We start from the raw sequence: 28,000 nt of genomic DNA on the forward strand, positions 1-28,000 counted from the left end.
TTGGTTCCAAACTAACAAGTGCAATGGTGCTGTAGTGCTAACAAGTTTATTTGAGTCGTCTCAGCGGCTTCCTATCTACAGTTACATCTAATGATTCCAATACAAACCTTGTAATAAAACACAATTATTAGAATTAGGGTTACATTAAAGGGATTCCACTCGACTCTGCAAGGGTTAACAGGGAAAGGTAGTCTAATGCCTGATATCAGCGTCATGAGGTTACATATAGGGAATTCTGGGAAATCAGCAGTACCCCTGTTTCTTAACGTTGGGTCACCGATGTTGCTGCACTACAACTCCCAGCATTCCTTGACATATAATAAAGGGGGGAGGTTGTAGCACAGTAACATCTGTGGTCCCAGGGCTAAGCTTTAGGGCACCTCTCGTTTGACTCAAAATGAGCTTCCCCTTGGCCCCAGTATTAAGTGGCAGATACCCCAGTGCTGGCGCAGTTAAAGGGGTCGTTCACCTTTAAATTAACTGTTAGTATGATGTAGAGAGTGATATTCTGAGACAATTTGCAATTGGTTTTCATTTTTTATTATTTCTGGTTTTTGACTTATTTAGCTTTTTATTCAGCAGCTCTCCAGTTTCAGCAATTTTGTTGCTAGGTTCCAAATTCCCCTAACAACCATCCATTGATTTGAATAAGAGACTGGGATATGAATAGGAGAGGCCTGAATAGAAAGAGGAGGAATAAAAAGTAGCAATAACAATACATTTGTAGCCTTACAGAGCATTTGTTTTTAGATGGGGTCAGTGACCCCCCATTTGAAGGCTGGAAAGAGTCAGACAACAGAAGGCAAAATAAATCAAAAACTATAAAAAATAAATAATCAAGAGCAATTGAAAATGTGCTTAGAATTAGCCATTCTACAACATACTAAAAGTTAACTTAAAGGTGAAGCATCCCTTTAAACCTGCGTGTATAAACGGGTGACGGCTTAAGAGACAATATGGCCGAGGAATTAGCAGCAAGTCAGGGGTTACACAGGAGAGATGGAGCTGACCTTGGCATGAGGCCACACCCCCTCTCCACTGCTGGGTGCTGCTCATGTGCTCCATCTATACAAGAACAAAGTCAGGAAAGGAATGAGATGTCAGTGTGCTCCTCAGTAGTCGTAACAGACGGTGCATGGGAATGTATTGGATTCAGGGGCCTCTCATAGAAAAAGTGCAGTTAGTTCTGTTATATATAATATATATAATTCCACGCTAAAATACTCCTATTAGTAACAGTAACGATACATTCAGCAGCGGCTCTGCAAAGGGCAAGTTCATTGTGGGTGCAACGTGGTCCCATTTGCACTGCCCCCTGAATACATGACAGTTGGGATATAGTAGTACTGAGTATGGTAGACTGGAAGTGCAGCCCATTCACAAGAGCTCTCAGTGTATAAACTCTATGTCCAGACATGAACATCAACTTGCAGTACCGACCCTTGAACACTAGAGGGAAGCGCAGCACAAACAAATAATTCAGCTTTTAAAATCCAAAGTGGTCCGTTAAAGGGGGTGTTCACCTTTAAATTAACTGTTAGTATGATATAGAGAGGGATATTCTGAGACAATTTGTAGTTGGTTTTCACTTTTTATTATTTGTGTTTTTTGACTTATTTCGCTTTTTATTCCGCAGCTCTCCAGTTTGCACTTTCATCAGTCTGGTTGCTAGGGTCCACATTACCCTAGCAACCATGCATTGATTTGAATAAGAGACTGGAATATGAATAGGGGAGGCCTGAACAGAAAGATGAGGAATAAAAAGTAGCAATAACAATACACTTGTAGCCTTACAGAGAATTTGTTTTTTTAGATGGGGTCAGTGACCCCCATTTGAAAGCTGGAAAGACGCAGAAGGCAAATATTTTTAAAAAAACTATAATAAAAAATGAAGACCAATTGAAAAGTTGCTTAGCATTAGCCATTCTATGACACAATAAAAGGTGTCTTAAAGGTGAACCACCCCTTTAAGGCAAACACAAAATAGGAGCAGTGAGTTGCCACTGGAGAGCCTTTACTAGCCATGGTCACCCTTAGCAGGTAAGTAGATACATATATATAAACCCAGAGTGAAGTGTTTAACAGCAGAAGCAACAGCACAAGGATTCTTGTATAAAATCTCACCCTATTAGTCACATGCCAATTTCCCCTTTAATTATTTCCACTCCCGTAATTACACCCCTCCCCAGCCACACATGGGGGGCCAGTGATGCATTATATAGTAGGGAAGAGTCCAACACGTACAGTAGCCCACGTTTGGGCCGGCCCACTAGAAGCTGCACACAAACAAGGGCTCCATTATTGTCACTTTCTTGGAACATTCCTGTAATTCAGCTGACGGGGCGGAACGCCCTAATTCTTCGGGTGCTCGGGGCACGGGCCCAGCCAATCATGGGAGCAGCTGCAGCAGAAAAGCTCTGCAATCCAATGGATCATTGCTGAAAAATGGTGCGACCCCCAGTTCAATCCTTAATACAGACCACCTGCTCCGTTCCACGTATCTACTACACATTAGGGCCCATCAAGTACTAGGAGACTCTCAATCTGCTCTAGACACTTCAACTCCACCCTGGGAAATACCCAGACACATAGCTCTGCTTCTTCTTGATTCTGGGCTGCTCTCTTTCCCCTGGGAAGGAAATAGGGCGGAGTTTTCTCCTAAGTGATCTTGGTCAGATGGTTTTCCCATTGCACTGAACGCTATTGGCCAAGGAGATAGGGCTTCTCCCAACAGAAAGAGCTTGCCCAAACAATGAGCTCTACTCTGATTCTAAAGGGATTCAAACCCTTTAAGTCGAAGCCCCGCCCCTGCCTGTGGGAAAGAGAACAGCCCAGGAGCAGGAAGTACAGAGAATCAGAGCTCTGTACCTGGGTAAGTACTGGGGGAGATTGGATTCACTTACCCAGGGGGAGGTTCCTGTCTGACCATGGGAAAGAGAACAGCCCAGGAGCAGGAAGTACAGAGAATCAGAGCTCTGTACCTGGGTAAGTACTGGGGGAGATTGGATTCACTTACCCAGGGGGAGGTTCCTGTCTGACCATGGGAAAGAGAACAGCCCAGGAGCAGGAAGTGCAGAGAATCAGAGCTCTGTACCTGGGTAAGTACTGGGGGAGATTGGATTCACTTACCCAGGGGGAGGTTCCTGTCTGACCATGGGAAAGAGAGCAGCCCAGGAGCAGGAAGTGCAGAGAATCAGAGCTCTGTACCTGGGTAAGTACTGGGGGAGATTGGATTCACTTTCCCAGGGGGATGTTCCTGTCTGACCATGGGAAGGAGAGCAGACCAAGAGCAGGAAGTAGAGAATATCAGAGCTCTGTACCTGGGAAAGTACTGGGGGAGATTGCTTTGGGCTCACAGTGGAACATACTCAGTACTACTATAAACAAGATAAGTGCTATAGTTTGCCAGGCTCGGCCTGTTCCCCAAGAACGTTGGCCGGACAGAGGGACCTCCTCTCACTATAAGAGGCTCCACTTTATGGCTAGAGCCGTACAGACTGACACTGGCCATGGGGCACGATCACCTAAACGGCGACATGTCAGGGCGAGGCATCAGCATTCCTTCAGTTTGGCATCACCAGGGTTGTGATTGTGGAGAATGGAGTTGGCACGTGGAGACCACATCAGTGTGGCAGTGAAGAAACAGATAAGGATGAGGTTCCCCACCAGGGCAGTGGCCACGACCCCCAGGGTACAGGCCAGAGAGTCCCCTTCTGAGTGCACGGCTAGCCAGGCCTCCCGAGTGGCTCGGTCACACAGCACAGCCTCCAGCTGGAAGTGAGTGCCCAGCACAGCGCAGACGTGGAATAGTTGGTGGCTGTGGCCTGGAGGTGACAGAATGTGGCTAGTCAGTGCATTTTCTTATGTTGTCACTTACCTCCTTACTTACCTACATACACCCCTCCCCCGTAACCATATATTTCTCTTTCACTTAAGTGTTAAAGGATAAGACAACATAAGATGAAAAGTGGTGTCATGAGCATTATTTTCAGTGGCTTCTGGGCTGCTCTCTTTCCCATGGTCAGACAGGAACTTACTTTAATCTAACCAGTACCACTTCCTGTTCCTTGAGTTAAGACTTATTTAAGCACAGACAGGTTCCTGCGTGACCATAGGAAAGAAAGAAGCATATGTAGGTACTAGGAGGAAAACTGACTATATATTAGCCAGGAGGAGGAGCCTGTCTGACCATGGGAAAGAGAACAGCCAAAGAGCAGTATGTGCAGTGGGTATGGGAAGCTGTTAAAAAGTCCAGCACAGAAGTACAAAGAACCAGAACTCTGTACATAGGTAAGTACTGAGGGACGTTTATATTCACTTATCTATTGGAGGTTCCTGTCTGACCATGGGAAAGAGAGCAGCCCAAAAGTGCCGATAAGTACTAGGGGTAATTTGATATTGTTTTAAGATCCTAATGGTAACTATTACAAGTTTCATCCTAAGTGGACTTACCCTTTAAATGACCTGTGATGACAGATTTCTGGGCCCCATGAGGGCTACGGGCCAATGGCAACTCTTACCAAAGTAGTCGAAGCGTCCGGGCGCCAGGCGTTCAGGCAAATGGGAGGCGAAGAGGAAACCAGTGAGAAAAGCCAAGGTCAGGTGGTAGAAGTGCAGGGGGATCGCCTCGTTCCAGTTACAGTCTTCTCCAAAGCAAAATATCAGCTGCAAGGCAGGGACACGTATGTTGGACATGTATGGAGCACGCAAGCAGGTCACACCCACATAATCAACCTGTCCGTGGGAAAGAGAGCAGCCCAGGACTAGAAGTAGACAGATGAGCTCGGTACCTGGGGTATGTACTGGGGGATAACTATATACACCGACTGTATGAGAGTTTCTAGTCCGACCATAGGAAAGAGAGCAGCCCAGGACTAGAAGTAGACAGATGAGCTCGGTACCTGGGGTATGTACTGGGGGATAACTATATACACCTACTGTATGAGAGTTTATTGTCCGACCATAGGAAAGAGAGCAGCGCAGGACTAGAAGTAGACAGGTGAGCTCTGTACAGCGTCTGACTGGGAAGACGGGATGCCAGGAAAAAACCCAGTGGATCCCAACCCAAGTGGGACCCACCAGCCCAGACCTGTTCCACAGAGTGAGACCTCCTCCCCCACCACCACTCCTGACCTCTGCCTGGTTGCCCGGCTCCGCCTCTTGTTCCACCCGCTCCGCCTCTTGCTCCGCCTCTTGCCCCACCTGCGCTGCCCCACCCACACCCTGGATCCATCTGCTCAGAGAAAGTCCCCTTCCTGCCCATGGGAAAGAGAGCAGCCCCGGAGCAGGAAGTACAGAGAATCAGAGCTCTGTACCTGGGTAAGTACTGGGGGAGATTGGATTCACTTACCCAGGGGGAGGTTCCTGTCTGACCATGGGAAAGAGAACAGCCCAGGAGCAGGAAGTACAGAGAATCAGAGCTCTGTACCTGGGTAAGTACTGGGGGAGATTGGATTCACTTACCCAGGGGGAGGTTCCTGTCTGACCATGGGAAAGAGAACAGCCCAGGAGCAGGAAGTACAGAGAATCAGAGCTCTGTACCTGGGTAAGTACTGGGGGAGATTGGATTCACTTACCCAGGGGGAGGTTCCTGTCTGACCATGGGAAAGAGAGCAGCCCCGGAGCAGGAAGTACAGAGAATCAGAGCTCTGTACCTGGGTAAGTACTGGGGGAGATTGGATTCACTTACCCAGGGGGAGGTTCCTGTCTGACCATGGGAAAGAGAGCAGCCCAGGAGCAGGAAGTACAGAGAATCAGAGCTCTGTACCTGGGTAAGTACTGGGGGAGATTGGATTCACTTACCCAGGGGGAGGTTCCTGTCTGACCATGGGAAAGAGAACAGCCCAGGAGCAGGAAGTACAGAGAATCAGAGCTCTGTACCTGGGTAAGTACTGGGGGAGATTGGATTCACTTACCCAGGGGGAGGTTCCTGTCTGACCATGGGAAAGAGAGCAGCCCAGGAGCAGGAAGTACAGAGAATCAGAGCTCTGTACCTGGGTAAGTACTGGGGGAGATTGGATTCACTTACCCAGGGGGAGGTTCCTGTCTGACCATGGGAAAGAGAGCAGCCCAGGAGCAGGAAGTACAGAGAATCAGAGCTCTGTACCTGGGTAAGTACTGGGGGAGATTGGATTCACTTACCCAGGGGGAGGTTCCTGTCTGACCATGGGAAAGAGAGCAGCCCAGGAGCAGGAAGTACAGAGATTCAGAGTTCTGTAACTGGGGAAGACTATTGATTTAAGAACAACTGAAGCCCAAAATCATTGTGAAGATTGGGCGAGAGTCATATTTCAGCATTTTGCTGCATTATTCCTGCCAGACCTCAGCTGAGAGAGAGAGTGTCAGGTGACTACAGATCAGTGGGTGTTAATACACCCCATCTTTTTAAAGGATCACATAATAATCTGATAAAGCTTTGAGGAAGAGGAGCTCCCTCTACTGGTAAAAATAAAGACTAGTAACTGAAAAATGGACAAACAATATGGCAGCTTCTCTGTAGGGGTTTTGGCAATGGTATATTGGGAAAGGGGCATTCTCATATTCTATAATATCCTGCCTCCTCTTCCAGGAGGCCAAACATTGTATCCACTACTATTCCATTTCAGTGTTGCAGGAATACAGTCCCAGACACCCCATACTGGCTCACCCTGAAAAACAGCGGGATATTGTCGAACACGAAGGGGTGCACAAACGCCACTGTGCGCAGGACTTTGCTGAGTTGCGGCCGATCCACTTCCAGGAACCTGCACATAAGAAGTTGTATATATAGAGCAGGTAAACAGAACCAGAGGACTACATCTCCCAGCATCCTCAGCTACTTACCGGGAGTAGCATGATAGTCCTGTGCAGATGAAGGTGTTGAAGGCTGCAATGGGCACAAAGTATCGGTGGAGGGCGCTGTTGATCCATCGGTCAGGCATGATGTATGCGCTGTACGTGAAGGCGGAGCCTGTGGGGGCAAATCGAGGAGTCATAAACTGACCAATAAAACGGATTATAACAGAATCAGACCCCCAGATACAAGGAACCCACCCAGGCTATAAAGGCTCAGCGCTCCGTAGTCCAGGAAGTAGCAAATATGGCGGGCGTGGGCGGACATGCTGCTGAAGGTGTGGGCAAAGCTGGAAGTGAAGGGGTACAGGCAGATGAGCATCAGGTAAACCAGAAGGGGCCAGTTATAGGAGTGACCCCAAAAGTCCAGGGTGTAGGAGAGAAGCAGGAACCTCCAAATGAAATACCTGGGAAGACACAAATAAGCACTGGTGACCCCTAGTGATCCCTTGAGGTCAACAGACAGGGGTATCCAGAATCTTATAGGGGTATTAGACTAAACCCAACACCTGTCAGTTATAACTTGCCCCGCCCACCAGAAGCCATAGGCAAAGTGGTACCTGCCACCTCGTGATTCCACTCGGGGCGAATGTTACCACAGTCACCGCTGGTCTTCTCCACTCACCAGGTGGGCAGGAAGTGGGTCCAGATATTCACAGTTTCATTGGTCATTTGGAAGGAACTGAGCAGGCAGTCCAGGGCGGAACTCTTGGGGTGCCGGTACCCAGATATGATCCCATCTTCCCAGAATACCTTGCAAGGGGGAACACAAACACAGTCTCAGTTTCACTTCACAGGTTTGGGTAGAGGTACATGAGAGAGCTCCCTCTAGTGTTTATCCCTCTGCTTTACACTGGAAAAAAACCAAATAGTTTCTTAAAGGGATACTGTATTTTTCAAAATACCTCAGTTAATAGTGCTGCTCCAGCAGAATTATGAACTGAAATCAGTTTCGCAAAAGAGCAAACAGATTTTTTTATATTTAATTTTAAAACCTGACATAGGGCTAGACATATTGTCAGTTTCCCAGATGCCTCCAGTCACGTGACTTGTGCTCTGATAAACTTTAGTCACTCTTTACTGCTGTACTGCAAGTTGGAGTGATATCACCCCCCTTCCTCCCCCCCCCCAGCAGCCTAACAACAGAACAATGGGAAGGTAACCAGATAGCAGCTCCTTAACACAAGATAACAGCTGCCTGGTAGATCTAAGAACAACACTCAATAGTAAAATCCAGGTCCCACTGAGACACATTCAGTTACATTGAGTAGGAGAAACAACAGCCTGCCAGAAAGCAGTTCCATCCTAAAGTGCTGGCTCTTTCTGAAAGCACATGACCAGGCAAAATGACCTGAGATGCACCTACACACCAATATTACAACTAAATACACTTGTTGTGTTAGGAATTCAATTTTACACAGTAAAGTGAATTGTTTGCAGTATAATTTAGAAATAAAAACTGCACCATAAAAATAACGACAGTATCCCTTTAATCAGAACCAAGCCCTGCCCCCAGCATGAACATGGGGAAGAGAGCAAACCGAATAACAAAGTAAAGGGAAAAGTAAATATCTGTACCTGGATAAGTAAAATCAGCCCTAAGACTAAGGCCTGGCCATGGGGAAGAGTGCAGTCCAGAACCAGGAAGTACAATAATCAACAGTAATTACCGGAGGAAGACTTTATTCACTTACACGGTGGGAGGTTCCTACCTGACCATGAGAAATAAAGTAGCCAAATGAAATCTCTGTACAAAGAATCAACCGTGAAGTGAGACTAAGGCCTGACCATGGGAAAGAGAGCAGCCCAAGAGTTGGAAGTACATAGAATCTAAGCCCTCCATGAGTAAGTGCTGTTGGAAGGAATTGATTCACTTACACAGGGGGAGGTTCCTGCTCGACCATGAGAAAAAGAGCAGCCCATCACCGTTCAGCAGTTTAATCCCAGATTATTTTAACCCTTTAACATAATATCTAATACCTGCGATTGGTCTATGTGCACCTAAACTGTCTTATCCCAGCACAGCCATTCTTATTATTTAGTAGATCGGGACTTAAGAACCTCTAGCATCTTATTTGCATTTCTGAAGCCACTAGAAGGTTGGCGTAGGATTCTGGGAGTTGCAGTACAAGAGCAGCTTGAAGTTGGACAGCTGTACAGTAGACTTGTTTAGATATTCAGATCTTTATACATCGTTAGCCTAATGATATATATTAATTAATATATTCTTCCCCAGCAAAGAAATAGGACATCAATTCCTTTGGGGCCCCTAAAGCTCGGTCACACTTCTCCCTGGATCAACATTCCAGCGCTCGGTAATTCCAGGAACGTCTGACACCCTGACTTATCCCAAATCCACCAAGTCTGTTCTACAGGCACTCACTTAATCTGACTCTACATCATATGGACTCGGTGAGGATTTTCATAGACCTAAAAGGGGCATTTTTTTTGGTTGAGTACATATGGACAGCCATATGAATGATGACAACAGGGATATGACCAAGAACATCTCATGATCTGCACATGATCTGAACTTCTCCCCCAGTTAGTCCCATATTATATGTAATATATAATTACCCACACTCCAGTGTTCCTTCCCTGGGTGTATTTAGTGCTGCTTTCTCCTTATTATTATTGGTACCGCACCCTGGTGTAGTCTCCCGTGAGAGTATAACTGTATCTAATATAAGCTTGGTTTTGTTTTCTCTGCTTGGGCTTTGCTTTCTTTTCTTAAAGGGGAACTATAGCGAAAATTAAAATTTTATATAAGCTTCCTCATACTGAAATAAGAAGTTTTCTAAATACAATCAATTAAATATTCTGCATTATTTCTGAAATAATCAAGTTTATGTTCACTATTCCTCTCTCAGCATCTGTTTCTCTTCATTCTCTCTTCATGCAGCAGTTGGGTGTCAGATAGTCATTGACAGTTAGATCCAATATATCTTATATCTAATACACGGGCCTAGACGATGTATTAGAGCTCACTCTATTAAAATCACAGACATCATGTCTCTCTACATGCAGGATTTGTGCAAAAGGCAGTTATTTTGTTACATTTTGTTTGTACTGGAATCAGTTATTTGAGTGAGCTCTAATACATCTGCTAGGAAAGGAGCCCCCCTATAAGATATATTGGATCTAACTGTCAATGAATATCTGACACCCAACTGCTGCATGAAGACAGAATGAAGAGAAACAGATGCTGAGAGAGGGATAGTGAAGATATAGTGATTATTTCAGAAACGATGCAGAACATTTAATCGATTGCATTTAGAAAGTTTCTTATTTCAGTATGATGAAGCATACTTTACATTTTTATTTTCGCGATAGTTCCCCTTTTTCATTTTCTAAGGCCTCTCCGGGCAGCAGCGGAGGCGAGGTTGCTGGCAGGCAGCTGGGATACAGAGCTGCACTCTGGGAGGCAGGAGGGTAAGAGAAGAATTCAGAGGCACTATACTAGCACTATATTACACCGAATGTATGCCAACGACACAGCCTCCCAGACCGGAGAACTTGATGGTTATAAAAGGTAGAGGCACTTACCCGAGGCATCTGATGGACGCTGAAGAGCTGCGGTAGTTTTATCGTCAGCATCTCGAGCCCCCACGAGGTCTTTCCTTCTCTTTAGCCGGACAAAGTTGCTGGTTAAGACCCCCGTACAAGGCTGCTGTCCCCGACCAAACATCCGCACTAGGAGACAGGTTAGATTAGAGGAAGTCAGGCAACACTCGGGCCCCGGCGGAGTCTCAGCAGGAGGGAGAGAGAAGGGAACATCAGGAAGCCAAACCCAGATGTGAGAGAGGGACTCCAGCCAAATGCTCATAGCAAGTCAAGATGAGAAAAGATCCACGGTTCAACCTTCTCAAAGCTCTCCCCAAACTCCTCCACAAGAGGGCAAACAGAGCAGCCACTGGGCTAACTGCCAACTCAACCTTACAGGAGCCCCTGTAATATGTAATATTTTCCTCTACTACCCCCCTTAGTGTCCTGTCACTGACTTATGGGTTCCAGATGTTATCCTGGTGCTTCTGGAATTTACTCAGGGTTACATATCACAGCCCCAGGGACCCACCAGATCTCCTTAAAAAGGGGGCGGCAGACTTCTCAACTTGCAGTACAATACAGACAGTGTCATTCTAAAATTTTGCAGTTGGTCTTCATTTTCTATGGTTTTTGAATTATTAAGGCTTATTCAATTTGGGAAATTAAGCAGCTATCCAGTTGATAGCTTCCGTTTACCCTAGCAACCAGGCATAGATTTGAATGCGAGACTGGAAGATGAATAGGAAAGGCCTGATAACTGACAGTTGAAAGTTGGGAGGCAGAAAAGGAAGGCAAACGGATTGAGCTGCCACTAATATGGATAAAGGATTTTTGTTTTCTCAGACTGACAGGATTCTTGGCTTGTAAAATCATTGGTTTATTTTTTTCTTACATTTACAAAGGTTTTAACAAATCATTTGCATATTGTAACACCTGGTCACCCCCACTATCATTTCCGACCATAAACCTATAATCCTTTGATCGATTCGGCAGCTTATTTGCCCGTGTGTGAGGGCTTCTGACAAGTCCTCCCGATCGATATCAGGACAAAAATCTGGCTAATCGGGCAGGTTTGATTTTTCTTGCGAGTATCGGCTAGTTGATGCGGTCCAACGACCCATCGGTGCCCATTTCCTTCGGGCCAAGGCTGGAACGTTCGTATTAACCTGATATCGCCCTGCCGTTAGTGGGCATATTAGGGAAAGATCTGCTTGTTTGGTGAGGATGATCTTATTGTGTATGACCCACTTAAGTTTGGCTGCTTCTTAGCATTCCATGCCTTAATTTCATCTTATAGAATCTTCCCTCTGTCTCTTCAAAATGAAACACCCTTGCACTCTTAGTCCTTATAAGGTTTTTCCTCAACCACAGGAAATCACAGTTACCCACCCACTTGGACTGTAAGCTCTACAGGGCAGGGACCTCCTTTCTCTCTAATCTTAAATGTAGCAGTAGTTATCCCAATTGTATTGATCCCTGTTCAATCTTTCCCTATAAAAACCAGTTATTTTACAAACACTCCAAGTATTACTGTAATTGAATTACATGGTTAATGTGAAAGTGAAACCCCTTCCTGGTTCTGTCGAGTTGCTGAGTGTGTAGGAGAAATTACTAAAACAAAATAACGAGGCAACAGAAAGTCCTGCTGTATAATGAGATGTTTCTTATCATAATAGGCTGCAGTTTTAAACTGAGTTCCTTATTACTATTTGATCAAATTACATTTTATTTTTTGGAGGGGGGGTAGATATATACTGCCCAACAATATTCAGCAAAAGGAAATAATCCTCAAAGTCAGGATGACGGTAGCTTTTCTGGACACAGTTGCAGTCCAAGCTTTTCCGCTGTTTCCTTCAGCAACTTCATCTCTATACAAAAGGCTACCTCATTGGCCGATTTCAATTTCGTTAAAACCCCAAGTTGTACAAAGGAGGACAGTGTATTTTTTTGCATATCAGAAGATAAAGCTTCAAAGCACTGACTGGCTCCAGATGCAATCAGTTGAGAAATAAAACTCCTCATTCCAGACACATACTCTATTTCTGTGAAGGCATCAGTAAATTCCCTCGACAGATACATGATGGCCAACTTATACCCTTCAACAAATGGTTGAAACATCTTTGATAAAAACAAAACAGCAATTGCCCCGTTGTCCGTTAATTCAATTTCATTAGGAGTGACATGAATGATCTCACATTTGGCCAACATGATGCAGCCTTCATCAAAATCCTTCTCTTCAGACCTGGGTAAGAAGATGAACTCTTTGGAAAAGATGTCCCTCAAGAAGTTAAATGACTTAACAATGTCTTCTTTCCTGGAGGTCTGTGCCATTTCACAAGCCAGAACCACCAGTGCAGGGCGTACACACACATTGATCATATGGTTCCGATATAATGCACATGTAAGTATAGAAACTGCTTGTTTAAAGACAACATCCTCCGTCAGTGAACCTGTGTGCTTCTCAAATAAAGCCACGTGACCATCGATGAGACTGAGAGTATGTGAATGGAGATCAATGATGGACTGAACCACTCTGCTGGCTGACAAGTTATTGGGCCACTCTAGAAACCCTCCAAAGGCTTCTACCAAATCTTTCAGCCAAATAATCTTTTCAACCAAGACATTAAAGTCCATCTCTGGTAAATTCTGCAGCAAAATGGTTGCCACCAAGACTCCAGGGCTAAGAACCATATTTGTAATTTGGGTAAGTTCCACATTGTAAGCCACGTCACAGACAAATAGGCGCACGTCTTCAGAGGGTTCCTGGGGAAGATGTCTGGGCTGTAGATTATACTGTGACAGATCTAATTTCCCAGAAGACAGAGACCGTAATGATAAAGGTTCTCCGAAGTAAATATGAATGGTTCCGAAGTTCTCATTGAGAATGCCCCTCGCTTTTATCATACCCAACGTAGACTCTTTGGGTTTCGGCACACCAAGAAGTTCATACGCGAGGAGAGATTCTTCCAGAACCCTTTCATAAGTAATACTGATTGGAACAATGTAGGTGTCAGACACTTCACCTTTAAAAAATGGCTCCATGATGACAGTTAACATGCCAAACTTTGGATTTAACATCTTGCCTGTTCTGCTCCTCCAACCTTCAATAAAGAATTCCACTGGAGCGTAACCATTCCGCACTAAGGTCTTTACATATTCGGCAAAGACCGCCCAATAGAGCTTGTTCCCTCGGATTCCTCGTCTTATATAGAAGGCGCCGGCCATGCGCAGCAGCTCTCCTACAAATGTCATGCCGGTGAGGGCTATTCCTGAGGCGATGACGGGAATCGGCAGGTCGTACGTGTACAGTAGGTAGGACAGCATCAAAAAGTCAATGTAGCTCTGGTGGTTGGGAATGAGCACGACTGGGTGCTCTCGAATGGTTTCCGTCAGCATCCGGATTCCTTCCTCGTTGACGAGCACTTTCTGGAAAAGGCGCTTGAAGATCTTACTTAAAGTGAGAGCAAAGAATCGGACAGCGCCCATCCGCAGACCGTGACCCATTTCATCTAGAATGTCTGTCGCCTGTTGCTGGAGGGATTCCAGGGGCTGCCCAGTTTCTGAGGAGATTTGACCAAGGACATATTGCAGCTCTGAGGACTGGAGAACTTTAGCCTTTAAGGCACTGGGTGGGCAGGGGGTCAGGTTCTTGTAAAGGACAGGTGTGTAGCTCCTCATTGCAAATCTTAGGTCACTAGACTGTCGTCGTCCCTCCAGTATATCCTCAAAAGCCTCGCTCCTTCTCCTCAACTCTCCCTCAGAGCGTTTTCCCGCCATTCCTCCAATCCTCAGTCTCCACTCACTTTCCCACTATTCCTTGTACACGCAGCCGCCTCCAGTTACTTTCATGAGAGGTGTCCGACTATTTCTGTAAGTCTCGTGACTGACAACTTCAAGGCGGGGGAAAGCGAAAGTGAAAACTCAAAGTTCATTGGGACAGCTACGGAAGCCGAGAGGACGGCACAAGCAACTCTGTTGTTAGGGGAACCGCGCAGATCCCATGGCTGGCGGGAATGCTACGGAAGCCGGGCAGTTTTCGCAGAGCTCCTTGTTGCTACGGGAGACGTTGACCCGCGTTTGCTGGCTACGGAAGCCGAGCTGTACCCTATTGAGCGGCGCCTTTCAAAGACACATGGGAAACAGTAGGAAAATGGAAAGTTCACGTTGTATAAACTGGTTTTTATTTTGTAAAAAGATGTATCAAGAAAATAATACCACATATTTGTCCTTAACAGCCGCAATATTGAACTTTAAGGGGTTGTTTACCTTTAAATTAACTGTTAGTATGCTGTAGAGAGGGAGATTCTGAGACACTTTGCAATTGGTTTTCATTTTTTGTGGTTTTTGACTTATTTAGCTTTTTATTCAGCAGCTCTCCAATTTGTAATTTCAGCCGTCTGGTTGCTAGGGTCTAAATTCCCCTAGCAACCATGCACTGATTTGAATAATAAACTGGAATATGAATAGGAGAGGCCTGAATAGAAAGAGGAGGAATAAAAAGTAACAACAACACATTTGTAGCCTTACAGAGTATTTGTTTTTATAGACAGAGTCAGTGACCCCCCCCCATTTAAAAACTGAAAAAGAGTCAGAAGAAAAAGTTGAATAACTATAAATCTATAAAAAAAATTATATAATGAAAGGCAGTTTAAATGTTGCTTAGAATTGGCCGTTCTATAACAAAATAAAAGTTTCCTTCAAGGTGAACCAGCCCTTTAAAGTTTAAAGCCACGCCCACCTCGCAGTGTATTTAGTTGAAGTGGTGTCAAAGCAATTATTTTGTACAAGGCACCAGCCAGTTGGAAGCCCACGCAGTTTAAAGATTATATGCAAAAGAGTAAGAAATAACAATTATGGTGGGTGCCATGTTGTTTTAAAACTCCGCCCACTGTTGAAGGTTACGCCCCTTTCCAGCACAGTCTCAATTTCAAAGCTATTTTAGACATGGAATTGGCCCTGTATTTATCTGCTGTGTGTTCTGGGTATTATACATGGAATTGACACTGTATTTATCTGCTGTGGGTTCTGGGGTATTATACATGGAATTGACACTGTATTTATCTGCTGTGTGTTCTGGGGTATTATACATGGAATTGACACTGTATTTATCTGCTGTGTGTTCTGGGGTATTATACATGGAATTGACACTGTATTTATCTGCTGTGGGTTCTGGGGTATTATACATGGAATTGACACTGTATTTATCTGCTGTGTGTTCTGGGGTATTATACATGGAATTGGCACTGTATTTATCTGCTGTGTGTTCTGGGGTATTATACATGGAATTGGCCCTGTATTTATCCAGCTGTGTGTTCTGGGTATTATACATGGAATTGGCCCTGTATTTATCTGTTGTGTGTTCTGGGGTATTATACATGGAATTGGCCCTGTATTTATCTGCTGTGTGTTCTGGGTATTATACATGGAATTGGCCCTGTATTTATCCAGCTGTGTGTTCTGGGGTATTATACATGGAATTGGCACTGTATTTATCTGCTGTGTGTTCTGGGTATTATACATGGAATTGACACTGTATTTATCTGCTGTGTGTTCTGGGGTATTATACATGGAATTGGCCCTGTATTTATCTGCTGTGTGTTCTGGGGTATTATACATGGAATTGGCCCTGTATTTATCTGCTGTGTGTTCTGGGGTATTATACATGGAATTGGCCCTGTATTTATCTGCTGTGTGTTCTGGGTATTATACATGGAATTGGCCCTGTATTTATCTGCTGTGTGTTCTGGGTATTATACATGGAATTGGCCTGTATTTATCTGCTGTGTGTTCTGGGGTATTATACATGGAATTGGCCCTGTATTTATCCTGCTGTGTGTTCTGGTATTATACATGGAATTGGCCTGTATTTATCTGCTGTGTGTGTCTGGGTATTATACATGGGAATTGGCCCTGTATTTATCAGCTGTGGGTTCTGGGGTATTATACATGGAATTGGCCTGTATTTATCTGCTGTGTGTTCTGGGTATTATACATGGAATTGGCCTGTATTTATCCTGCTGTGTGTTCTGGGGTATTATACATGGAATTGGCCCTGTATTTATCTGCTGTGTGTTCTGGGTATTATACATGGAATTGGCCCTGTATTTATCTGCTGTGTGTTCTGGGTATTATACATGGAATTGCACTGTATTTATCTGCTGTGTGTTCTGGGTATTATACATGGAATTGAACTGTATTTATCTGCTGTGGGTTCTGGGGTATTATACATGGAATTGACACTGTATTTTTTATCTGCTGTGTGTTCTGGGGTATTATACATGGAATTGGCCTGTATTTATCTGCTGTGGTTCTGGGTATTATACATGGAATTGGCCTGTATTTATCCGCTGTGTGTTCTGGGTATTATACATGGAATTGGCCTGTATTTATCTGTTGTGTGTTCTGGGGTATTATACATGAATTGGCCTGTATTTATCTGCTGTGTGTTCTGGGTATTATACATGGAATTGGCCTGTATTTATCGCTGTGTGTTCTGGGTATTATACATGGAATTGGCACTGTATTTATCTGCTGTGTGTTCTGGGTATTATACATGGAATTGCACTGTATTTATCTGCTGTGTGTTCTGGGGTATTATACATGGAATTGGCCTGTATTTTCTGCTGTGTGTTCTGGGGTATTATACATGGATTGGCCTGTATTTATCTGCTGTGTGTTCTGGGGTATTATACATGGAATTGCCCTGTATTTATCTGCTGTGGTTCTGGGTATTATACATGGAATTGGCCCTGTATTTATCTGCTGTGTGTTCTGGGTATTATACATGGAATTGGCCTGTATTTATCTGCTGTGTGTTCTGGGGTATTATACAGGAATTGGCCTGTATTTATCTGCTGTGTGTTCTGGGTATTATACATGGAATTGGCCTGTATTTATCTGCTGTGTGTTCTGGGGTATTATACATGGAATTGGCCCTGTATTTATCCGCTGTGGGTTCTGGGGTATTATACATGGAATTGGCTGTATTTATCTGCTGTGTGTTCTGGGTATTATACATGGAATTGGCCCTGTATTTATCTGCTGTGTGTTCTGGGTATTATACATGGAATTGGCCCTGTATTTTCTGCTGTGTGTTCTGGGTATTATACATGGAATTGCCTGTATTTATCCTGCTGTGTGTTCTGGGTATTATACATGGAATTGGCCTGTATTTTCTGCTGTGTGTTCTGGGTATTATACATGGAATTGGCTGTATTTTCTGCTGTGGGTTCTGGGGTATTATACATGGAATTGGCCTGTATTTATCCTGCTGTGTGTTCTGGGGTATTATACATGGAATTGGCCTGTATTTATCTGCTGTGTGTTCTGGGTATTATACATGGAATTGGCCTGTATTTATCTGCTGTGGTTCTGGGGTATTATACATGGAATTGGCCTGTATTTATCTGCTGTGTGTTCTGGGTATATACATGGAATTGGTCTGTATTTATCTGCTGTGTGTTCTGGGGTATTATACATGGAATTGGCCTATATTTTCTGCTGTGTGTTCTGGGTATTATACATGGAATTGGCTGTATTTATCTGCTGTGTGTTCTGGGTATTTTACATGGAATTGGCACTGTATTTATCTGCTGTGTGTTCTGGGGTATTATACATGGAATTGGCCTGTATTTATCCTGCTGTTGTTCTGGGTATTATACATGGATTGGCTGTATTTTCCCGCTGTGTTTCTGGGTATTATACATGACTTGGCACTGTATTTATCTGCTGTGTGTTCTGGGGTATTATACACGGAATTGGCCTGTATTTATCTGCTGTGGTTCTGGGTATTATACATGGAATTGGCCCTGTATTTATCTGCTGTGTGTTCTGGGTATTATACATGGAATTGGCACTGTATTTATCTGCTGTGTGTTCTGGGGTATTATACAGGAATTGGCCTGTATTTATTGCTGTGTGTTCTGGGTATTATACATGGAATTGGCACTGTATTTATCTGCTGTGTGTTCTGGGTATTATACATGGAATTGGCCCTGTATTTATCTGCTGTGGTTCTGGGGTATTATACATGGAATTGGCACTGTATTTATCTGCTGTGTGTTCTGGGGTATTATACATGGAATTGGCCTGTATTTATCTGCTGTGTGTTCTGGGGTATTATACATGGAATTGGCACTGTATTTTCTGCTGTGTGTTCTGGGGTATTATACATGGATTGACACTGTATTTATCCTGCTGTGTGTTCTGGGGTATTATACATGGAATTGGCCTGTATTTTCTGCTGTGTGTTCTGGGGTATTATACATGGAATTGACACTGTATTTATCCTGCTGTGTGTTCTGGGTATTATACATGGAATTGGCCTGTATTTATCCTGCTGTGGGTTCTGGGGTATTATACATGGAATTGGCACTGTATTTATCTGCTGTGTGTTCTGGGTATTATACATGGAATTGGCACTGTATTTATCTGCTGTGGGTTCTGGGGTATTATACATGGAATTGGCCCTGTATTTATCTGCTGTGTGTTCTGGGTATTATACATGGAATTGGCCCTGTATTTATCCAGCTGTGGGTTCTGGGGTATTATACATGGAATTGGGCCTGTATTTATCTGCTGTGTGTTCTGGGGTATTATACATGGAATTGGCCCTTATTTATCCTGCTGTGTGTTCTGGGGTATTATACATGGAATTGGTCCTGTATTTATCTGCTGTGTGTTCTGGGGTTATTATATCATGGAATTGCACTGTATTTATCCTGCTTGTGTGTTCTGGGGTATTATACATGGAATTGGCACTGTATTTATCCTGCTGTGTGTTCTGGGGTATTATACATGGACTTGGCACTGTATTTATCTGCTGTGTATTCTGGGGTATTATACATGGACTTGGCACTGTATTTATCCTGCTGTTGTTCTGGGTATTATACACGGAATTGGCCCTGTATTTATCTGCTGTGGTTCTGGGGTATTATACATGGAATTGGCCTGTATTTATCTGCTGTTGTTCTGGGTATTATACATGGAATTGGCACTGTATTTATCTGCTGTGTTTCTGGGGTATTATACAGGAATTGGCCCTGTATTTATCTGCTGTGTGTTCTGGGTATTATTACATGGAATTGGCACTGTATTTATCTGCTGTGTGTTCTGGGGTATTATACATGGAATTGGCCCTGTATTTATCCTGCTGTGGGTTCTGGGGTATTATACATGGAATTGGCCTGTATTATCGCTGTGTGTTCTGGGTATTATACATGGAATTGGCACTGTATTTATCTGCTGTGGGTTCTGGGTATTATACATGGAATTGGCCCTGTATTTATCTGCTGGGTGTTCTGGGGTATTATACATGGAATTGGCACTGTATTTTCTGCTGTGTGTTCTGGGTATTATACATGGAATTGCCTGTATTTATCCTGCTGTGTGTTCTGGGTTTATTATAGCATGGAATTGGCCCTGTATTTTTCTGCTGTGTTTCTGGGTATTATACATGGAATTGACACTGGTATTTATCTGCCTGTGTGTTCTGGGTATTATACATGGAATTGGCCCTGTATTTATCTGCTGTGTGTTCTGGGTATTATACATGGAATTGGCACTGTATTATCCTGCTGTGTGTTTCTGGGGTATTATACATGGACTTGGCACTGTATTTATCCTGCTGTGTATTCTGGGGTATTATACATGGACTTGGCACTGTATTTATCCTGCTGTGTGTTGTGGGTATTATACACGGAATTGGCCTGTATTTATCTGCTGTGGTTCTGGGGTATTATCATGGAATTGCACGTATTATCTGCTGTGTTCTGGGTATTATACACGGAATTGCCCTGTATTTATCTGCTGTGTGTTCTGGGTATTATTAGGGCACTGTATTATCTGCTGTGGGTTCTGGGTATTATACATGGAATTGGTCCTGTATTTATTGCTGTGTGTTCTGGTATTATACATGGATTGGCACTGTATTTATCTGCTGTGTGTTCTGGTATTATACATGAATTGGCCCTGTATTTATCCTGCTGTGTGTTCTGGGTATTATACATGGAATTGGCCCTGTATTTATCGCTGTGGTTCTGGGTATATACATGGAATTGCCCTGTATTATCAGTGTGGTTCTGGGTATTATACATGAATGGCCCTGTATTATCCTGCGTGGGTTCTGGGTGTATAATATACATGGAATTGCACGATTTATCTGCTGTGTGTTCTGGGGATTATACATGAATTGGCCCTGTATTTATCTGCTGTGTGTTCTGGGTATATACATGGAATTGGCCCTGTATTTATCCTGCTGTGTGTTCTGGTATTATAATGGAATTGCCCTGTATTATCTGCGTGTTTCTGGTATTATACATGGAATTGGGCCTGTATTTATCTGCTGTGGGTTCTGGGGTATTATACATGGAATTGGGCCTGTATTTATCCTGCTGTGTGTTCTGGGGTATTATACATGGAATTGGTCCTGTATTTATCTGCTGTGTGTTCTGGGTATTATAAATGGAATTGGTCCTGTATTTATCTGCTGTGGGTTCTGGGGTATTATACATGGAATTGGGCCTGTATTTATCCTGCTGTGTGTTCTGGGGTATTATACATGGAATTGGTCCTGTATTTATCTGCTGTGTGTTCTGGGGTATTATACATGGAATTGGCACTGTATTTATCCTGCTGTGTGTTCTGGGGTATTATACATGGAATTGGTCCTGTATTTATCTGCTGTGTGTTCTGGGGTATTATACATGGAATTGGCACTGTATTTATCCTGCTGTGTGTTCTGGGGTATTATACATGGAATTGGCACTGTATTTATCCTGCTGTGTGTTCTGGGGTATTATACATGGACTTGGCACTGTATTTATCCTGCTGTGTATTCTGGGGTATTATACATGGACTTGGCACTGTATTTATCCTGCTGTGTGTTCTGGGGTATTATACACGGAATTGGCCCTGTATTTATCTGCTGTGGGTTCTGGGGTATTATACATGGAATTGGCACTGTATTTATCTGCTGTGTGTTCTGGGGTATTATACACGGAATTGGCCCTGTATTTATCTGCTGTGTGTTCTGGGGTATTATACACGGAATTGGCACTGTATTTATCTGCTGTGTGTTCTGGGGTATTATACATGGAATTGGCCCTGTATTTATCCTGCTGTGGGTTCTGGGGTATTATACATGGAATTGGCACTGTATTTATCTGCTGTGTGTTCTGGGGTATTATACATGGAATTGGCACTGTATTTATCTGCTGTGGGTTCTGGGGTATTATACATGGAATTGGCCCTGTATTTATCTGCTGTGTGTTCTGGGGTATTATACATGGAATTGGCACTGTATTTTTCTGCTGTGTGTTCTGGGGTATTATACATGGAATTGACACTGTATTTATCCTGCTGTGTGTTCTGGGGTATTATACATGGAATTGGCCCTGTATTTTTCTGCTGTGTGTTCTGGGGTATTATACATGGAATTGGCACTGTATTTATCTGCTGTGTGTTCTGGGGTATTATACATGGAATTGGCCCTGTATTTATCCTGCTGTGGGTTCTGGGGTATTATACATGGAATTGGCACTGTATTTATCTGCTGTGGGTTCTGGGGTATTATACATGGAATTGGCACTGTATTTATCTGCTGTGTGTTCTGGGGTATTATACATGGAATTGGTCCTGTATTTATCCTGCTGTGTGTTCTGGGGTATTATACATGGAATTGGCACTGTATTTATCTGCTGTGGGTTCTGGGGTATTATACATGGAATTGGTCCTGTATTTATCTGCTGTGGGTTCTGGGGTATTATACATGGAATTGGTCCTGTATTTATCTGCTGTGTGTTCTGGGGTATTATACATGGAATTGGTCCTGTATTTATCTGCTGTGGGTTCTGGGGTATTATACATGGAATTGGTCCTGTATTTATCTGCTGTGGGTTCTGGGGTATTATACATGGAATTGGTCCTGTATTTATCTGCTGTGTGTTCTGGGGTATTTATATATGGAATTGGTCCTGTATTTATTCTGCTGTGGGTTCTGGGGTATTATACATGGAATTGGTCCTGTATTTATCTGCTGTGGGTTCTGGGGTATTATACATGGAATTGGTCCTGTATTTATCTGCTGTGGGTTCTGGGGTATTATACATGGAATTGGGCCTGTATTTATCCTGCTGTGTGTTCTGGGGTATTATACATGGAATTGGTCCTGTATTTATCTGCTGTGTGTTCTGGGGTATTATACATGGACTTGGCACTGTATTTATCCTGCTGTGGGTTCTGGGGTATTATACATGGAATTGGTCCTGTATTTATCTGCTGTGGGTTCTGGGGTATTATACATGAAATTGGCACTGTATTTATCTGCTGTGTGTTCTGGGGTATTATACATGGAATTGGCACTGTATTTATCTGCTGTGTGTTCTGGAGTATTATACATGGAATTGGCACTGTATTTATCTGCTGTGGGTTCTGGGGTATTATACATGAAATTGGCACTGTATTTATCTGCTGTGTGTTCTGGGGTATTATACATGGAATTGGCACTGTATTTATCTGCTGTGTGTTCTGGAGTATTATACATGGAATTGGCACTGTATTTATCTGCTGTGTGTTCTGGGGTATTATACATGGAATTGGCCCTGTATTTATCCTGCTGAGGGTTCTGGGGTATAATCAGGCCCAGACTGGCAATCTGTGGGTTTGGGCAAATGCCAGAGGGGCTGCTGTAAGTTGCCATAGACAATCACTATATATTGGGCTGGTGGGAGGCTGTTTGGGCTGCTGTGTACGTGAAATGCCAGGGCTATTTTGAATTTCAGTCCAGGCCTGGGTATAATACATGGAGTTGGTCCTGTATTTGTTCTGCTGTTGGGGCAGTGGGACACACAATGATTTGTGCCTGGGGCAAATGATAACTCTGCTGGTGAAAAACATGCGGAATCACTTTAAATCCTGCAATAAAACAGTTGATGAAGTGACACACCTGCAGGGAGAGAAGAGTCTGTAACTGCTAATGTCCTGCAGATAACCATATAAAAATATAATTTTCTTACTTTGCCTTGGAATGTGCACGTTTTCAAACCCGGATTTTTAAACTGTACCTGGTAACTAGGGCTAGGTGACTTAGCAACCAAACAACTAGTCAGGCTAGATTATCTTTCCAATCAGTCCCACTGCTGCTCAGCCAGACATTTCATCCCAAGCGAGGAGCAAGGCAACAAGAAAAAGGTGAAATTTAAAACCAACCAATGCATTTATCAAGGTGTTCAACCTCGCACCACCACGCGAGCAGCTCTAACTAACTTGTCTAACTGGAGATAACAAGGGATACTGGAAGTTAGCGTGCGACTCATGTCAGTTTTTAAATTTAGTTTAACTTCCCCATTAAAATTAGCTACAGTGGCTCCTTTGCCTGCCCAGGCCCTAACTTGTCTCCAGAAGGAAGTTCAAAGCTCTGACCCAGGGCAGGAACTGGGGTGAGACTATATTCACTTACCCAGGGGGAGGTTCCTGTCTGACCATGGGAAAGAGAACAGCCCAGGAGCAGGAAGTACAGAGAATCAGAGCTCTGTACCTGGGTAAGTACTGGGGGAGATTCACTTACCCAGGGGGAGGTTCCTGTCTGACCATGGGAAAGAGAACAGCCCAGGAGCAGGAAGTACAGAGAATCAGAGCTCTGTACCTGGGTAAGTACTGGGGGAGATTGGATTCACTTACCCAGGGGGAGGTTCCTGTCTGACCATGGGAAAGAGAACAGCCCAGGAGCAGGAAGTACAGAGAATCAGAACTCTGTACCTGGGTAAGTACTGGGAGAGATTGGATTCACTTACCCAGGGGGAGGTTCCTGTCTGACCATGGGAAAGAGAACAGCCCAGGAGCAGGAAGTACAGAGAATCAGAGCTCTGTACCTGGGTAAGTACTGGGGGAGATTGGATTCACTTACCCAGGGGGAGGTTCCTGTCTGACCATGGGAAAGAGAACAGCCCAGGAGCAGGAAGTACAGAGAATCAGAGCTCTGTACCTGGGTAAGTACTGGGGGAGATTGGATTCACTTACCCAGGGGGAGGTTCCTGTCTGACCATGGGAAAGAGAACAGCCCAGGAGCAGGAAGTACAGAGAATCAGAGCTCTGTACCTGGGTAAGTACTGGGGGAGATTGGATTCACTTACCCAGGGGGAGGTTCCTGTCTGACCATGGGAAAGAGAACAGCCCAGGAGCAGGAAGTACAGAGAATCAGAGCTCTGTACCTGGGTAAATACTGGGGGAGATTGGATTCACTTACCCAGGGGGAGGTTCCTGTCTGACCATGGGAAAGAGAACAGCCCAGGAGCAGGAAGTACAGAGAATCAGAGCTCTGTACCTGGGTAAGTACTGGGGGAGATTCACTTACCCAGGGGGAGGTTCCTGTCTGACCATGGGAAAGAGAACAGCCCAGGAGCAGGAAGTACAGAGAATCAGAGCTCTGTACCTGGGTAAGTACTGGGGGAGATTGGATTCACTTACCCAGGGGGAGGTTCCTGTCTGACCATGGGAAAGAGAACAGCCCAGGAGCAGGAAGTACAGAGAATCAGAGCTCTGTACCTGGGTAAGTACTGGGGGAGATTGGATTCACTTACCCAGGGGGAGGTTCCTGTCTGACCATGGGAAAGAGAACAGCCCAGGAGCAGGAAGTACAGAGAATCAGAGCTCTGTACCTGGGTAAGTACTGGGGGAGATTGGATTCACTTACCCAGGGGGAGGTTCCTGTCTGACCATGGGAAAGAGAACAGCCCAGGAGCAGGAAGTACAGAGAATCAGAGCTCTGTACCTGGGTAAGTACTGGGGGAGATTGGATTCACTTACCCAGGGGGAGGTTCCTGTCTGACCATGGGAAAGAGAACAGCCCAGGAGCAGGAAGTACAGAGAATCAGAGCTCTGTACCTGGGTAAGTACTGGGGGAGATTGGATTCACTTACCCAGGGGGAGGTTCCTGTCTGACCATGGGAAAGAGAGCAGCCCAGGAGCAGGAAGTACAGAGAATCAGAGCTCTGTACCTGGGTAAGTACTGGGGGAGATTGGATTTACTTTCCCAGGGGGATGTTCCTGTCTGACCATGGGAAAGAGAACAGCCCAGGAGCAGGAAGTACAGAGAATCAGAGCTCTGTACCTGGGTAAGTACTGGGGGAGATTGGATTCCCTATTCAGATAGATTCTTAAAAGACCTCCTCTCTCAGCATGCGCCCCAAAGCCCTACGGTCTGTTTCTCATAAACAGTCATATGAAAAAAAGAAAAATAAAAAGTTTGGGAACCCCTCTTAATTGTTTGGAGTTTTGTTTTTTTTGTCATTGTCTTGTTGGAATATCCGACCCCTGCAGCGTAACTTCAACTTTGTGACTGATGCTTGAACATTATCCTGAAGAATTTGTTGATATTGGGTTGAATTCATCCGACCCTGGACTTTAACAAGGGCCCCAGTAGTCCCTGAACTAGCCACACAGCCCCTGAACTAGTCACACAGCCCCTGAACTAGCCACACAGCCCCTGAACTAGCCACACAGCCCCTGAACTAGTCACACAGCCCCTGAACTAGCCACACAGCCCCTGAACTAGCCACACAGCCCCTGAACTAGTCACACAGTCCCTGAACTAGCCACACAGCCCCACAGCATGATGGGACCTCCACCAAATGTGACAGTCGGTAGCAGGTGTTTTTCTAGGAATGTCGTGTTCTTCTCCCGCCATGTAAATCGCTTTTTGTTATGAACAAATAACTCAATTTGTGTCTCCTCAGTCCAAAGCTCTTTGTTCCAAAATGCCTGTGTGTTGTGTAAATGATCTTTTCCATAGAACAAGCGAGTGTGTTTGTGTGAGTGCAGAAAGGGCTTCTCATCCCCCTGCCATACACATGTTCTTTGTGCAAATTGTGCTGAATTGTAGAACGATGTACAGATACACCTGCATCTGCAGCAGGATCTTCTTGCAGGTCTTTGGAGATGATCTTTGGCTTGTCTGTAACATTCTCACAATCCTCCGCATATGTCGCTCCTGTATTTTTCTTGGCCTGTCAGACCTGGGTTTTACAGCAACTGTGCCTGTGGCCTTCCATTTCCTCATTCCATTCCTTACAGTTGGAACTGACAGTTTAATAAACCTCTGAGATGCTTTTTGTAGCCTTCCCCTAAACCCTGATACTGAACAATCTTTGTTTTCAGATCTTTTTTGAGAGTTGCTTTGAGGATCCCATGCTGTCACTCTTCAGAGGAGAGTCAAACAGAAGCACAACTTGCAATTGGTCACCTTAAATACCTTTTCTCATGATTGGACCCACCTGCCTATGAAGTTCAAGGCTTAACGAGCTAATCCAACCAATTTGGTGTTGTCAGTAATCAGTATTGAGCAATTACATGCATTCAAATTAGCCAAATTACAAGGGTTCACACATTTTTGCACAGCCAGTTTTTCAACATTTGATTTAATTTCATACAACTCATACCTCCCAACATTTTGGAAGTAAAAAGAGGGACAAAAAATTTTTTTCCGCACGTAGCGCAGCAATTTTTTGACCACACCCTAATTACCATGTTCATTTACAAAAATTTGGCAGGTTATGAAAGTTTGAAAATATTTCTCCTTATCTAAACTGTGTTTTTGTGTCTCAAAATTGTTACAAAGTATCTTATTTGCACGTGTTAGCTGTTCTGGGCTCTCTGCTAAAAGCCAATTAAGTGAGAAACTGTTTCTTTTTCTGGCTGTTCAGTGCAGAGAAAAGAGGGACTTTCCAGTACAAATGAGGGACTGCGGGTTGAGCTGTCAAAAGAGGGACTGTCCCTCTGAAAAAGGGACAGTTGGGAGTATTGACAACTGAATACTGCTTCACTAAAACTCTTTGTTCAGAAAACAGCCCAGTCCTCAGATGTTCCTGGGAAATGAAAGACATACCACTGTTATATTTTTAATTGAAATTGGAGTAAATTATTATGCAGGCTGAGAGGGGTTCCCACACTTTTTCCTATGACTGTAGTACTTGCACTGGGCAGGTTCCGAGTGGGATTAAAACAAATGGGCCTTGGTTTGAATCCAACAGGACAAAGAGATAGATGGTGAAGGGTAAACAATCCCCACAGTCAGTCTGACAAAGGGAAATGATATTGAACTCCCCTCTATCAAAGAACACAATAAGCCCTACCCACAACAAAGAGTTAATAATGGCCGGCAGTGAAAGAGTTAAAAACATGTGGACTTCCACTTGTCACTGGCTGGGGAGCTGTAGTTGAACTACACCAGGAGGGCTGATGGTTTAACCCTAAAACACACAATATGACTGCAGTGAAAGGGTTATTAGGGGCATCTCTGAATTCTCTCTCTGAGCTACAGGATCCCAACCAGCAACTGTCAGACACACAGATTATCTCAGAGCCATGAAGGCCCAGAGCTTCCCGAGCCCCCAGGAGCCCCTGCCCCCACACTGACCTGCTCCTGGGAGTTTGTCCTCTCATGGGTCCCTGTTAGTTGTAATCTTGAGGCTTGTAGGATGGGAGCAGGGCTAACTCCTGGCAGGGAAACTCGGCTGCAGAACTGCCTTTCTCTGCACATTCCTTGGCTGGGGATCTTGGGATAGAGCCAATCCCCCTACCCCCCGCCTCCCATTGGGCGCCTCCATTCAATCAGGAGATCCGGGTCTAT

The 28,000-nt window shown here is 44.3% G+C and overlaps 2 protein-coding genes across 4 annotated transcripts; both read right to left on the reverse strand.

The window, feature by feature from the left end:
* Positions 1–30: 30 nt before the first annotated feature.
* paqr6.S (progestin and adipoQ receptor family member VI S homeolog) lies at positions 31–27,985 on the reverse strand. Of its 3 annotated transcripts, NM_001093937.1 has the most exon segments (9): positions 31–3,094; positions 3,208–3,824; positions 4,521–4,665; positions 6,647–6,743; positions 6,823–6,949; positions 7,033–7,238; positions 7,457–7,584; positions 10,378–10,524; positions 27,788–27,880. In NM_001093937.1, coding segments are annotated over 7 exon segments (1,026 nt in total). In that variant the 5' UTR covers positions 10,429–10,524; positions 27,788–27,880; the 3' UTR covers positions 31–3,094; positions 3,208–3,552.
* On the reverse strand, positions 11,239–14,691 carry LOC108700390 (dihydroxyacetone phosphate acyltransferase). The gene has a single exon (XM_018233531.2). It carries the CDS (start codon positions 14,152–14,154, stop codon positions 12,172–12,174), a length of 1,983 nt encoding a protein of 660 aa, XP_018089020.1. The 5' UTR covers positions 14,155–14,691; the 3' UTR covers positions 11,239–12,171.
* Positions 27,986–28,000: the final 15 nt, after the last annotated feature.

This window comes from Xenopus laevis, chromosome 8S, assembly GCF_017654675.1.
Source record: "Xenopus laevis strain J_2021 chromosome 8S, Xenopus_laevis_v10.1, whole genome shotgun sequence".
NCBI classification, from domain to species: domain Eukaryota; kingdom Metazoa; phylum Chordata; class Amphibia; order Anura; family Pipidae; genus Xenopus; species Xenopus laevis.

Excerpts from the sequence above, each read along its gene's own strand:
- LOC108700390 (XM_018233531.2), bottom strand. The coding sequence starts at position 14,154 with ATGGCGGGAAAACGCTCTGAGGGAGAGTTGAGGAGAAGGAGCGAGGCT.
- paqr6.S (XM_041574255.1), bottom strand. The coding sequence starts at position 27,910 with ATGTGCAGAGAAAGGCAGTTCTGCAGCCGAGTTTCCCTGCCAGGAGTT. Across the intron at positions 7,585-27,787 it reads GGACAAACTCCCAGGAGCAG|GTATTCTGGGAAGATGGGAT; the intron begins GTCAGTGTGGGG and ends CCCCCTTGCAAG. Across the intron at positions 6,950-7,032 it reads GCTGAGCCTTTATAGCCTGG|GCTCCGCCTTCACGTACAGC; the intron begins GTGGGTTCCTTG and ends TTGCCCCCACAG.